The sequence below is a fragment of the Cherax quadricarinatus genome, chromosome 68 (assembly GCF_038502225.1).
Source record: "Cherax quadricarinatus isolate ZL_2023a chromosome 68, ASM3850222v1, whole genome shotgun sequence".
In the NCBI taxonomy this organism is placed as follows: Eukaryota; Metazoa; Arthropoda; class Malacostraca; order Decapoda; family Parastacidae; genus Cherax; species Cherax quadricarinatus.
Window position 1 is genome coordinate 12791865 of NC_091359.1, and position 15621 is coordinate 12807485.

General features: G+C 38.2%; 1 protein-coding gene across 1 annotated transcript in view; it reads right to left on the minus strand.

Annotated features, from left to right (window-relative positions):
• Positions 1-15035: 15035 nt before the first annotated feature.
• The window catches only part of LOC128697687 (ctenidin-1-like), a 153673-nt gene continuing 153087 nt past the window's right edge, over positions 15036-15621 (minus strand). The window contains exon 3 of the mRNA XM_070099524.1: positions 15036-15271. Within this exon, the coding sequence (XP_069955625.1) occupies positions 15036-15271 (236 nt within the window). The remainder of the gene's footprint in view (positions 15272-15621) is intronic.

Sequence of the window (15621 nt, forward strand, 5' to 3'; positions counted from 1 at the left end):
TGCATAAGAATTTTTTTTCCCTTGATCATATGAAAAAGAGCTTTTCAGGGGAACTGTAAAGAGATATATTTTAAGAAAATCATATAAAACAGAGCTACTTACAGTGTATATGGTCAATATGTAAACAGAACACGTCTATTTGGAGTCATATACGATTGGATTTCATTCCATAAGTGCTGTGTAATCCCTAAAGGTTTAATGTTCTTCATTAAATGTTAATAATTATTATTATTATTATTCACGTTGTTGTTTATATAATCTGTATGGAGTCACTGAGCGTATTATAATTTTTGAATAAAATATATTCAAGGATAATGATGTCTTTGAGGCCTCAAACATCATTATGTGCCTCTGTATTCACGGTGATGAGTTGACAGGGACTGAAAGCCAGTTCTTGGGCTCGCACTTGAAGTGAAGACCAACTCTAAAATTGTCTACCAAGTTGCTAAACATGCCTGTACAGTGCACCTTGCCTCAGATTTACCAAGATTAGAAACCTAAAATCTCTAGACAGCAAGTAAAAAAAATTTAATGTACTCACAGTACTGCATGAAGCCTCTGGTTTTTAGCACTGCTGGTGAGGGGAAGATTTCTGTTGGTATCGTCAGTGTAATGTTGTGTTTGGGATTAATATATAGTACTTAACTGTATATAAATCAAATGTATTATTTGTGCTGTTTGTATTAAAATATTTTGCATTTCATTGAGCCCTAAACCCATGTGGGACATTCAGCGTAATGAGTAGAAGCTTGTTTGTTAATGGTGACTCCGAGTGTGACCATTCAGGCTGTGGGTGACTTTCCTGAATCTGTTACACATATTAGGAAAAATACATATGTCAAAGAACTAATTTACATGAACCATGTTACGATTTATGTTAGCAAATTTTTGTAATAAATATTATTCCTGAATTATTATTATTATTATTTATAAAATATAAGTGGCATAGATGCCTAAACAGGATTCAAAAAACCCTAATTTCATTTCCCATCATTTCCTACTAGGGTCCTCTGCGTTATTCCTGTACTGATGCAGAGCATGTAGTAAACAATAGACAAGGAAGCTTTTTATTACTGGTGGATTCAAGAAGACAACAGGAAGCTCTATACCAGTGAAGAATTAAAGAAGACAACAGGAGAGACTATTCCATTGACGATTTCTCCATCGAAGGGTCAAGGAAGCTCTGTACCAGTGTAGGCTTAAGAAAGACACTAGGAAACTCTTTACAAGTGAAGAGTAAAAGACACCAGGAATCTTTATAATAGTAAAGGGGATAAAGATACCAGGAAGTTTTATAACAGTCATGGGGTAAAGACGACGCTAGGAAGCTTTATACCAATCATAGGGTAATGATACCAGGAAACTTTATACCAGACATGGGGTAAAGACGACGCCAGGAAGCTTTATAACAGTCATAGGGTAAAGAAGATACCACGAAGCTTTAAACCAGTCATGGGTTAAAGAAGACGCAAGGAAGCTTTATACCAGTGAAGTAGATATCAGTGACTTAAACACCAGGAAGCTCTATACTAGTAATAATGTAAACAAACCAGAAAGCTCTTTACCAGTAAAGAGATTCAGAAACAATAATAAAATGATAAGGTATTTTAATGAGGGTTATTTCTGTATATGGTTTTGGCACAAATATAACAAATTTATAATCTGCAATAAATAATAACTAATAATAATAATAATAACAAAAATAATTATACAAAAAACGAATAACTGTAAAGTGAAATAAAAGTGAGTACTGGTATACAAATCAGAAGTTATACACCAAGAGATGTATTTCTCTCTGCTTTTATAAACATAATGTGTAGACTGAAGGTTCTTTCATCCCCTATTTTCGAGATTAAGGTGTTTTTGTTTGGTGGTGAAAATAATTCTATAGTGTTAATGACCCTAATGTAGCCGATAAGCATTAAACCCCAGTTACCATCCAAATTGTAACAATTGTTATATTATATGGTATGTGAATTTTGTTACTTAAAAATGGAAATTATATTTGAAGAATATTACTAAATATACGTGATTGTGTAAGTTCGCTTGTGGGATGATGTAGTGTTTGTTCGCTTGTGGGATGATGTAGTGTTTGTTCGCTTGTGGGATGATGTAGTGTTTGTTCGCTTGTGGGATGATGTAGTGTTTGTTCGCTTGTGGGAAGAATGTAGTGTATAGGAGTCAGGTGGGACGAATCATTTGTTATATTATAATGTGTTTAGTTTTTCTGTGGTGAGGTGTGGAGATTGTTATTTTCTCACCTTTATTTGATTCGTAATTTTTGAGGTGTTCTGAATTTTTGGATTATTGAGGATGTCTTTGTACATACAGTTTTATGTAAAATGTAAATAGGTGTGACATTCTTTGGGTTATATTGCATATTGTGTTAAAAGTTTATGGCTGCACTTTTGGATATAATAAACCCACCTGTAATTGAAGATGCGGGCTGTCTTTAGTTTAGTTACAGGTATGAACGTGTGTTTTCTTATATATAAGTTTAGTGCTAAGGTAGGAATGTGGAGCTTTCTTGTTGTTATATATAATGGTTACGTTACTTTGTTTACCTTGCCTACATGTATAATTGTGTATTGTGTTTTTAAATAAAATATAAAAAAAAGTAAAGCTATGAAGCTGTGGTCTATGAGTAATTGCTTGATTATTTCTGTCGCGTACATCAGGTGAATGCTAGTCCTGACATGTACTTTGAGTGTTACTGCTGTCAGTACACACACACACACGCGCGCGCCTAGCAAACCTCAGAACAGCATTCCTACATCTTAATAAGGAATCGTTCAGGACCCTGTACACCGTGTACGTTAGGCCCATATTGGAGTATGCGTCACCAGTTTGGAACCCACACCTAGCCAAGCACGTAAAGAAACTAGAGAAAGTGCAAAGGTTTGCAACAAGACTAGTCCCAGAGCTAAGAGGTATGTCCTACGAGGAGAGGTTAAGGGAAATCAACCTGACGACACTGGAGGGCAGGAGAGATAGGGAGGACATGATAACGACATACAAAATACTGAGAAGAATTGACAAGGTGGACAAAGACAGGATGTTCCAGAGATTGGACACAGTAACAAGGGAAAACAGTTGGAAGTTGAAGACACAGATGAATCACAGGGATGTTAGGAAGTATTTCTTCAGCCACAGAGTAGTCAGTAAGTGGAATAGTTTGGGAAGCGATGTAGTGGAGGCAGGATCCATACATAGCTTTAAGCAGAGGTATGATAAAGCTCACGGTTCAGGGAGAGTGACCTAGTAGCGATCAGTGAAGAAGCGGGGCCAGGAGCTCGGACTCGACCCCCGCAACCTCAACTAGGTGAGTACAACTAGGTGAGTACACACACACACACACACATTTATATATATATATATATATATATATATATATATATATATATATATATATATATATATATATATTATATATATATATATTAATTATTGTGACCACAAACGAGTGGTATTGATCAATAACAACACTGCGCTAGCCAAGGATTCGAACCCATGTTGTACTGGCCTGCCTCATGGTAAGCAAGAACCACATGATGCTTTAAACCACAGGACCACCCAACCCTAAAATCTTTGATTTTCGATTTGAACTAAAGGAAAAAATACATTGACAGGATATGATTTAGAAAATATATTATATTACATATCTGTTTCCATTCTCCTTGAGAATACAATTTTCTTTTCAGATAATCGATGATAAAAAGTTTATTGTATATTTAACTTTTTTTATTAAATACATTCTCTTATGTTTTCGTGAAAAACACTTTTGACTTAAGAGTCGCAAAAACTGGGAAAAATATTTCATAATCATTGAATGACATACATGAAATACATAGAAAAGATTTCCTTTTATTTGCCATAGGCTCCTCCGCCACCTCCATGGCCTCCTCCATGTCTTCCGAAGCTGAAACCTCCTCCTGATGACCCGCCACTGTAGCCACCTCCGCCGCGACCACCTCCGAAGCCACCTCCAGAGCTTCCTCCATAGCCGCCACCGCCCCCACCTCCGCGACCTCCTCCGAAGCCACCTCCAGAGCGGCCTGCATAGCTGCCGCTTCCACCACCAAAGTTGCCTCCTCCGAAGGCGCCTCCACCACCTCCCTTACCTCCAAAAATAAAACCGCCCCCTGACGAGCCACCTCCATGGCCTCTACCACCACCTCCACGGATAAAGCCGGAGCCTCCTCCACTACCTCCGTACCCTCCACCACCGCCGCCGCCTCCACTACTTCCACCTACAAAAAAGGTGACGGCTCTCGTTCCAACCCCACCCCCAAACCCGCCGCCTCCATACCAGCCTCCTCCTCCTCCTCCTCCTCCAACGCCACCTCCACCACTGCCGCCTCCACCACCACCAAAGCCACCTCCTCCGTAGCTACCACCTCCACCACCTCCGCTTCCACCACCGCCACCTCCACTGAAGCCAGGATCTGCAAAACTGGACACGACCAGGCAAACAACACCCAGGGCGAGGATCATCATTTTCTGAAAATAATCAATAATATAAATATATTTTTTCTCAAAAAAAAAGTTCCTGATTTACTACACCTCAAGAAAGCAAAATAAACATTCACCCTAAAACTATACTATTTTACGGTAACTCAGAAGTAGGAAAACTGGATAAGTCAAACATCTTGTGTATGTGGGAAAAATATGTTTAAAAGTTTATCATGAGTACATCTATGACAAGATCATGGATGTCGTACTCAGGGTTATATATAACAATTCCTAATTCTAATTCTGAGGGTTTTATCGGTAGAAACTGTAATATGGGACTATTCTATTAACAATGAATACATCTTTTCACTTGTTTGTGTCCTCTGTGGATTGTTCGTTTGAAACTTGTACGAAGATTCTCTTGTCATATTTTCTAATTTGCCTCTATTTTTTTTTTAATTTCTCTTGTCATATTTCATCTATCTCTCTTATGTTTCATCCTCCTTTCTTATTTTCATATTCCCCTCTTACGTTTATTACTCTACAATCTTGAATCATTTTCCCGTCTCGTATTTAATTTACCTCTCTTACATTTAATTTTCCTCTCTCATTTCATTGTTCTTACTTAACTTCAGTTCTCAGTTTAAGTCAAATATCTTCATAAAACTTTTCAGTCATTAAAATTTAGCCATAAATCAACCAAGTTCCTCCGAAAATGAAGGATCTGTCAAGACGTAATCACTTTACACTTTTCGTATGCATCAGTTCATGGTTACTGATTGTTCACTCATGGCAGCAGTAACACTCTACATCTGTAGAGTGTTACTGCTAACATGAGCAGTTCTCATTTTACACCAGAGTTACAGTGAATGTTTCAATGAGAATGTAGGAATATCTTACCATTTTGGTATATTCAGTGGAGAAGACAAGCTAGGAGTATAATGATGAGACGTCTGATGTGCGGCTTATATACCAGAAATGTGATAGTCCAGTCACGGAGACCTTGATGTTCATGACACGTCTTATTTTCTTATGCATTTATAATTCTAGATTATATGTGATTATTTGTTGTTGTATCATCATATAGAGATACAGTCCTTGTGATCCTTGAAGTACAAGTTTAAATGTTTTAAGAGCATTTGTTCAACTTAGTGATTTCATTCTCCTGATTTCGCTTTGTAAATTAAATACAATGTTCTTTGTATATACGTTTAAATATTTAAAAAAAATGCATTTATTCATACTTTAGTATATATTTTATAATTTGGTTATATTTAACAAGTGGTTAACAAAAGCGTCATTATGATGGTTGTGTCCACAAAGTGAGAACTCTGAATACGTATATTTAACTCAGTTAACATATAAGGGTTGAATCATGGATTTTCAGGGAACAATTTTCTCTTTAATTTTCATGGGATATTAATCTATTGAGACCTGAATAGATAAATATTCACTCCTTAAATGATGATTCAGATCTGAAGAGCATTGCCTCTCCTACACAAGCCTACTGTGGTTATGTTACGTGATCTTGTACAAATGTATGCAATTCTCACGGCAGAATTGCAAATACAATCGAGCAATTCATATCATCCTTATATACATTTACACAGGCTGCAGCGTTTAACTTATTTCTGTCAAGACTGGTTGTAGATTCTGCGAGTTTTGAAAAAATTACACGTTAAGTGAAGAGTCCATTGCGGGTCTGGAACTTGGTAATATTCAGTTTACATTAAAATAGTGTATTAAGCACTAGTCTTAAAAAAATTACTGGTGTAATCTTTTAAGAGATTATTCATCCCGTATTTTTGTTTCATATTTCACGACGCGTTTTTAAAATACAAATAATTTGTTTCAGATTTACTACTTTTTATATAATACATCATATATAAATATATATATATATATAATATATATAATATATATATATATATATATATATATATATATATATATATATATATATATATATATATATATATATATATAAATTGTGCCCACGAACAAGTGGTATTGATCAATAACAACTCTGCGACTAGCCAAGGACTCGAATCATGCACGGGACCAAACAATCCCGTGGGTAAAGGCGTCATTAGTTTTCGCCTACCATTAGGCAGGCCAAAGCAGCATGGGTTCGAGTCCTTGGCTAGTCGCAGTGTTGTTATTGATCAATACCACTTGTTCGTGGGCACAATAATATATATATATATATATATATATATATATATATATATATATATATATATCAACACTGTAACTAGCTGGGGGATCGAACCCGTGTTGTTTTAGCTCGCCTCATGGCGATCGAAAATTCCACGATGATCTAACCCACGGGACCATACAATCCTACAAAAATCACACGATGGTGTGGGTACCTCAAAGCTAATTTCATTCTAGTCCCCGTTTGGTGTACTAGCCTCCACAAGCAGTATATATCGTATTGTAACCACGAACGACTGGTTTTTAATCAATAACAATATCGTAGGGGTTCTTAAATGGAGATATTGAGGGTTGAAGGTAGACACACTTGTTGGATGGTAACGATATATTGTCAGACTGTGATGATGAGGAATGGAGCCCAGCCTTGCTGTGTTCTTGTCTGGATGGTCTGCCACCGAGTGAGAGGGAGGCAGAGGTACGAGCCTACACATGCGCATCCCGTGACGTCACACAAAGTCACAGGCCTACAAGGGATCTCCTATCTAAAGCACATGGACGATACTAATATGCTATGCTATATAATACAGGGATCAGCAACTATGCTGACAGCTCGGTCATGTTACGTATGTCGTCTCGACATACACTACTATCTATAGGCTGAACAGGCAGGCGGTTCTGGGCTGATTCTATACAATAACAAATTCATATATAACTTAGAACTAATGGATGGTATCATAATGGATGTTACATGAGTTTTATGTAATGAGTTACAAACTATAAGAACAAATCATTGTACAATATGGATGGAATTGATCGATCGATCTGTATTCAAGCACTCTACGGATTCTGAGGAAGAATAAATATATATATACGAGGTGAAATTAACAGCAAAGGCATCTGGTGCACTCAGACTATTACTGCCAAATTCTCAGAATACGGAGGGAACGTGAATACGAAAAAAAAAATATTTCTGAAAAAACTAATCAGTTAATAACAAACAGTTGACAATTTACTTCATCTCTGACATCTAGTTATACAGACTATGTACATTTAAACCCAATTCTGCGAGGGTGAGGTTTACATATGCAGAATGGTTATCATCTCTGGGAGGATCGAATTCCTCTGCAATGGCTAACACATGCCTTGACTGAGGGAGATCTAAACGAGTATCTACAAAAGATACTTGTGGGTTTCTCATTACTTGTCGAGTACGCAAGGAGTAACGACATTCAGGTTGAGTATCTGACTGAGTATCTGAGGTAGAGGGTACAGAGTCAAGAGGATTTTCAGCATCTGTCATATTAGTCTGAGTAGCAATATCCTCAACATCGCATACTAATTTCATATGATCTAAATGCGATTCTTTGTACTTACCAGTACTAATTTCTCTAACCTTATACTTATTACCAGAGATATGTTCTACTACCCGATAAGGTCCGACAAACTTTTGATCGAGCTTAGGCATTTCGGATGTTTTGTTGAAATTTGTCAGCATTACTCTTGAACCTACTTTGACTTTTGATGGCTTAGCACGGCTATTAGTTACTCTAGTAAATTCTGCTGTTGATTTATGAAGTGTTTCACGGATTCTTCTAAAAACACTTTGAGCCATGCTGGTACGAGTTGCTACGAAATCATCAGGGTTGTAATTAGGTTTCGGAGTGGAATATAACAACTCATAGGGTAAACGCTTGTCTACACCATACAATGCATAATGTGGAGTATCACCTATGGAAACATTGTAAGCAGAATTTATGGCACACTGGACATCTGGTATGACTTCATCCCAAGTTTCACTATTGGGGTTGATAGTGGCTCTCAGGACATCAAGTACCTTTTTATTGGTTCTTTCGGCTAACCCATTGCTAGCAGGATGATGAGGAACAATGGTGGATTTAGAGATCTTGTATAAAGTACACAAATTTTCAAGAATCTCATTACAGAATTCACCTCCATTATCTGTTACTAAGGATTTAGGGGTGGTATGCCTGCAGATAATGCGTTCTTTAAACGCTTTAGCTACTGTCTCTGCAGTCTTATCTGCAATAGGAACTAACTCACAATATCTGGTGAAATGGTCCACCATAACACACAGATGTTTGTTGCCTTGGAGGGAACATTTAAAATTGGTTAACAAGTCAAGGGCAACTCTTTCCCACGGTTCGCTAGTGGTTGGGTACACTTGGATTGGGTTAGGACCATTGACATTTCCTTTATGTTGCATACAGACACTACATTTCTTAACATACTCGGAAATGTCAGTTGCCATACGTGGCCAAAAGTATTTCATTCTGGCTTGTTTCACAGAACGATCCATACCAGGGTGTGCAACACCTGGTGCATCATGAACTAGCTGTAGAGCTACGTTCACTAGTGACTGTGGAATTACTAACTGGTAAACTCTTCTGCTTGGAGTACCCAACTCGGCTGTTCGATACAGTAATTCTTGGCTCATTACAAAGTCACTAATGGGTGCTGGTGGCTTCACGGTAAGAATAAGATCTTCCTGGAGCAGGAATCGAATCACACCAGACCACATGGGATCTGTTCTTTGGGCAGTTTTGACATCCTCGACAGTAAATGGAGGATCTGCAGTAACTACACTAACGTGTCGCGATAAAGCATCAGCGACTACATTCGACTTGCCAGGTAAATGTTCAAAAGTGGGATTGAACTCTTGGATAGTCAAGGTCCATCTGGCTAACCTTCCAGTAGGCTGTTTGTTCTGGAATAAAGGTATCAGTTCTTTCTTACTGGAGGAATGAACAAACTCGGTGGAGTGGATGACTCCCCCGGTTGAAAAAAATTAACGCTATAACACGCAATATGAGCAAGGGAGAACGAATCTACTATCTCAAACTGCAAGCACAGGAGAAAATAAATGAACACGGTCAACAATGCTGATATTCAATCTGAGTCGCACACAGTGACACGAGGTATCAGCTATAAAGAAACTACACTTACAAACGTTAACAACGTGAAAGTTACTCGAGAAATAACTTCTTACAATGCACTGATTACTGTCAACTAGGATGGGATCACCATCTGGAACATTAGGAACAACAACAGACACTAGCTGTAACAGAGACGTCTTTCTGCAGACAGCATGTCACATCAAAAAGAGATGGCATTACTAGTTTCAAGTAATCATTTTCTGACAAGGCATCCCCTGTGGAGAAACTACTACTCGAACTAGCAGTCATTGCAGGGATAGGCTGTGCACTCAAGGCAGTCTGAGTGTCCCCGGACACTTGAGGCAACGGAACACTATCCTGCAAGTCTGAAGATGTAGGTGGAACACAGTTGGGAGTGACAGAATTACCAGTGCCTGACCGTTTGGGTACGCTACTGGAGAATGCATTGGCTTGTAAGGACTTAATGCGTACATCATACTCCGCAGCAGTATGACAGATTTCTGATCCAAGCTGGTAACCCCAGAATGGAACGATCGAGTCGTCAATTTGGGCACTGCGACTAGCCGGGGGATCGAACCCATGTCGTTTTGGCCCGCCTCATGGTTAGAGCGTCGTGGAATTTTCGCTCATCATGAGGCGGCTTAAAACAACATGGGTCCGATCCCCCAGCTAATCGCAGTGTTCTTATTGATTAAATACCACTCGTTACAAGTTACATGGAAAACTAAATATTGCAAACTGGACACAACAAATTTAGTCACAAATATATAATCACAAATCAGAGTGTCTACTTAATAATGTCTTGATCAGGAGTGGAAAACGAACATCATACTTTGCTTAACAACTTAAAAACTGTGAATAAAACACCGCAGTTTCCTGGTATTACAAGCATCTTTGTCACGATCATTACATGCATTTCTGACACATAATTTAGCATAATTTGTCTCGTCAAGTATGTGAATGAGAAAAATCTCGTAAAATGTTTTAGTAACTATTTTCACTTCCGGAAATTCCATTTGATTTAGACCAACTGAATTTATTAACACGATGCTGTACATAGACTGTCTCTCGCTAGGTAGTCTCAAAAATAATATGATATACTTGAGCAATTATTATATATAGCTGAGTAATAAATTACATGCAGAAGTAATAAAATAAGCACACTATAGTCGATAAATGTTTTGATAAATAAAAAATTGAAAAAGCTACATGGAAAAACATGGAACTTCAATTTTTTTTTTTAACTATCGTTCACTGCTCAATCTTCATCCAGACTGTGATAGGATGACACTTTAAAAAAAATCATGTGCGATATGATACATTAAATATAAGAGAACTTAAGACATGTCATGAATATCAAGGTCTGGTGACTAGGCTCTCACAAGCCTGGTATATAAGCTCTGCATCACACAGCTCATCATTGTATTGTCTTCCCACTTGAGTACACTAACATGGTAAGACTTGTCTTCATCTCTTTGTCTAGATCTAGTGAAGATCGGAGATGTATTAGACAGCAGTAATGCTCAACTGATGTGCATTATAAAGTGATCACAAAGACTTAGACTTCATTTTAGGAGAAATTTGATCTCAAGTATAGGATACCTTCATGCGCTACTCTTTTAGATAAGTAAGCTTTACGGAGTTAAAACTCGTGAGAGATGACCTGACGAGCGAGGAAAAGAAATCTGAGAGGGAAAGATGCAGTATGAAAGGGGAACATAATACATAGGAAAAGTGAAATACGTGGCTTGAGGTTGTTCGAATATGCGACAAAAGTTCACATGACAGAGAAAGAGAATTGAAAGACCTATTCACTGTTAACAGAATAGCATTCCTTATTCATGGTGGTAAGCATTATTTTATATTCCGTCAAATCCTTTATATATGAGCGGATACAATTTTTTTGCGTTGTTTTTCAGTTTTTCATCTTTTCCTTTCATTTATTTTGACCTGACGATGGATTCTAATCGATCTAAAAAGTTTTGTCAAACATTTTCCTATTTCTGGAGGGCTTCTGTTTATTTACATCTCACCAAATTGGCGAATTTGTTGACATGTAAACAGAATTACTATCCTTAATCTAGAACCTTTTATGGATAATCTACATGAAATAAGTATTAAGCAAAGCTATTTCCCCTTTGCTCATTGAGTATTGATTCATCCTGTATTCTTGCGTTATGCATGAGTTTTATGGTGACTGACCTCAGACTGAAGCTTTAGAGAAAAACATTGTGTAAAACATTACCTCTCTGTTTTTATCTTGTTCAGAAAGTGTTGCTGCTGTCTCAGGGCGTGGCTTTCGTGACCGCGTCCAGCTTCGCCAGTCCTGGCGGTAGAGGCGGCGGTGGAGGGGGTGGGGGAGGGGGCGGTGGCGGCGGGGGCGGTGGTTATGGAGGCAGTGGTTTTGGTGGGGGTGGAGGGACGGGAGCAGTCACCTTCATCCTAGGTGGAGGTCGTGGCGGCGGGGGGGGAGGCGGCGGCTACGGAGGTAGTGGAGGAACCTCCAGCTTCACCCTCGGCGGTGGTGGAGGTCGTGGTGGGAGTTATAGCGGTGGCTCGTCAAGCAGTGGCTTTAACTTAGGGGGCCATGGAGGTGTTGGTGGTGGTGCCTTCTTTGGCGGAGGCGGTTCAGGCGGTGGTTTCGGAGGTGGTGGCGGAAGCTATGGAGGAGGCTCTGGTGGTGGCTTTGGAGGTGGTCGTGGTGGCGGAGGCGGCGGCGGCTATAGTGGTGGATCATCGAGCAGTGGTTTCAGCTTCGGAGGCCATGGAGGCCTTGGAGGGGGTGGCGGCACCTTTGGAGGTAGTGGTAGCGGTGGCGGATATGGCGGCGGAGGAAGCTATGGCAAATAAAATGGAAATATTTTCAAATGGTATGATTCACGCCATTCTATGATTGTTAAGCAAACTGTATAATTATTTACGAAAGTATAATAGACAATATACTTAATAAAACAAAAACGAAATGCATAAGAATTTTTTTTTCCCTTGATCATATGAAAAAGAGCTTTTCAGGGGAACTGTAAAGAGATATATTTTAAGAAAATCATATAAAACAGAGCTACTTACAGTGTATATGGTCAATATGTAAACAGAACACGTCTATTTGGAGTCATATACGATTGGATTTCATTCCATAAGTGCTGTGTAATCCCTAAAGGTTTAATGTTCTTCATTAAATGTTAATAATTATTATTATTATTATTCACGTTGTTGTTTGTATAATCTGTATGGAGTCACTGAGCGTATTATAATTTTTGAATAAAATATATTCAAGGATAATGATGTCTTTGAGGCCTCAAACATCATTATGTGCCTCTGTATTCACGGTGATGAGATGACAGGGACTGAAAGCCAGTTGCTCGCACTTGAAGTGAAGACCAACTCTAAAATTGTCTACCAAGTTGCTAAACATGCCTGTACAGTGCACCTTGCCTCAGATTTACCAAGATTAGAAACCTAAAATCTCTAGACAGCAAGTAAAAAAATTTTAATGTACTCACAGTACTGAATGAAGCCTCTGGTTTTTAACACTGCTGGTGAGGGGAAAATTTCTGTTGGTATCGTCAGTGTAATGTTGTGTTTGGGATTAATATATAGTACTTAACTGTATATAAATCAAATGTATTATTTGTGCTGTTTGTATTAAAATATTTTGCATTTCATTGAGCCCTAAACCCATGTGGGACATTCAGCGTAATGAGTAGAAGCTTGTTTGTTAATGGTGACTCCGAGTGTGACCATTCAGGCTGTGGGTGACTTTCCTGAATCTGTTACACATATAAGGAAAAATACATATGTCAAAGAACTAATTTACATGAACCATGTTACGATTTATGTTAGCAAATTTTTGTAATAAATATTATTCCTGAATTATTATTATTATTATTATTATTATTTGTAAAATATAAGTGGCATAGATGTCTAAACAGGATTCAAAAAACCCTAATTTCATTTCCCATCATTTCCTACTTGGGTCCTCTGCGTTATTCCTGTACTGATGCTGAGCATGTAGTAAACAATAGGCAAGGAAGCTTTTTATTACTGGTGGATTCAAGAAGACAACAGGAAGCTCTATACCAGTGAAGAATTAAGGAAGACAACAGGAGAGACTATTCCAGTGACGATTTCTCCATCGAAGGGTCAAGGAAGACTTCAGGAAGCTCTGTACCAGTGTAAGCTTAAGAAAGACACTAGGAAACTCTTTACAAGTGAAGAGTAAAAGACATCAGGAAGCTTTATAATTGTAAAGGGGGCAAAGATACCAGGAAGTTTTATACCAGTCATGGGGTAAAGACGACGCTAGGAAGCTTTGTACCAATCATAGGGTAATGGTACCAGGAAACTTTATATCAGACATGGGGTAAAGACGACGCCACGAAGCTTTTAAACCAGTCATAGGTTAAATAAGACGCTTTATACCAGTGAAGTAGATACCAGTGACTTAAACACCAGGAAGCTCTAATCTAGTAATAATGTAAAGAAACCAGAAAGCTCTTTACCAGTAAAGAGATTCAGAAACAATAATAAAATGATAAGGTATTCTTAATGAGGGTTATTTCTGTACATGGTTTTGGCACAAATATTACAAATTTATATTCTGCAATAAATAATAACAGTAATAATAATAATAATAATAATAATAATAATAATAATAATAAAAATAATTATAACAAAAAACGAATAACTGTAAAGTGAAATAAAAGTAAGTACTGGTATACAAATCAGAAGTTATACACCAAGAGATGTATTTATCTCTGCTTTTATAAACATAATGTGTAGACTGAAGGTTCTTTCATCCCTATTTTCAAGATTAAGGTGTCTTTGTCTGGTGTTGAAAATAATTCTATAGTGTTAATGACCCTAATGTAGCCGATAAACATTAAACCCCAGTTACCATCCAAATTGTAACAATTGTTATATAAATCACGTCTCGTATGCTCAGCGAGGTAAAGACCCACAAAACAACGTCGTAGGTCAAAAAAATATCGATCATGGGTATTATTTTATTTCTTATTTCTTATAGGAAAAAATAATTAATGTCAAGTATTTATGTTCTCATTTCAATTAAAAGAAATGTCTTGGGTATCAGTCGCTGACAGGTCTTCAAAATTTCTCTACAAGAGTTTTCTTTTTTTTCCAGTACTTAAGAGAGAGAGAATAAAAAAAATTGTTTCAGGAGGAGCACTGTGCATGTTGCTTTAGCCTATAATTGTGCATGATGCTTTAGCATTGTCTGTGTGGTCTTGATAACCAGGTTTTCTGTGGACTAAATGACCGAGGATGGTATGGTCTTCTCAATAAAGTTTATTGTCTATCTCAAAGACATACGTTCTTTATATTTGCACATATAATTAGGAGGAAAGTTATATTCGTAAATATATATTGATTTTATTAGATATGTTTCAGCTTACATGTATTTTCGAGAATATTCGTTTTTAAATGTACACTGGCCAAAGCGATAAAATAGCTTATGGTATAACTTTATTGGCATTATTCTTAAATATTCACTAATTATTTCCCATAGCTTCCTCCACCACCATAGCCTCCGCCGCTGCCACCTCCAGAACCACCAACGCCACCTCCAAAACCTCCACCACCAAAGCTACCAAAGCCTCCTTTGCCTCCGAAGTTAAAACCGCTGCTTGATAGAACAGAGCTGTAGCCGCCGCCGCCGCCGCCGCCGCCGCCGCCACCACCACCACGCCCACCAACGAAGGAACCTCCATAGCTGCCACCACCTGAGCCACCTCCACCAAAGAAGGCACCTCCACTGCCTCCGAAACCGAAACCGCTGCCGGAAGAGCCACCGCCATAACCCCCACCACCACCACCACCACCACCACCAATTCCTCGACCACCAGGACTAGCGAAGGTGGTCACGGCCAGGAGAGCCACGACCAGGGTAAGTAACACCAATTTCTGTAAAAGTAGATAATACTAACTTAATGTAATGTTCAAGAAAATTAAGGAAAATTATCCATTCTCCCCCCCCCAAACATATTCAAAAGAACGTGGTATGACCCCAAAGAATATATATTTCTTCTTCCAGCTGAAAAAAAATTCTTCCAGGCAATTTTTAATCAACTGGACAATGGTG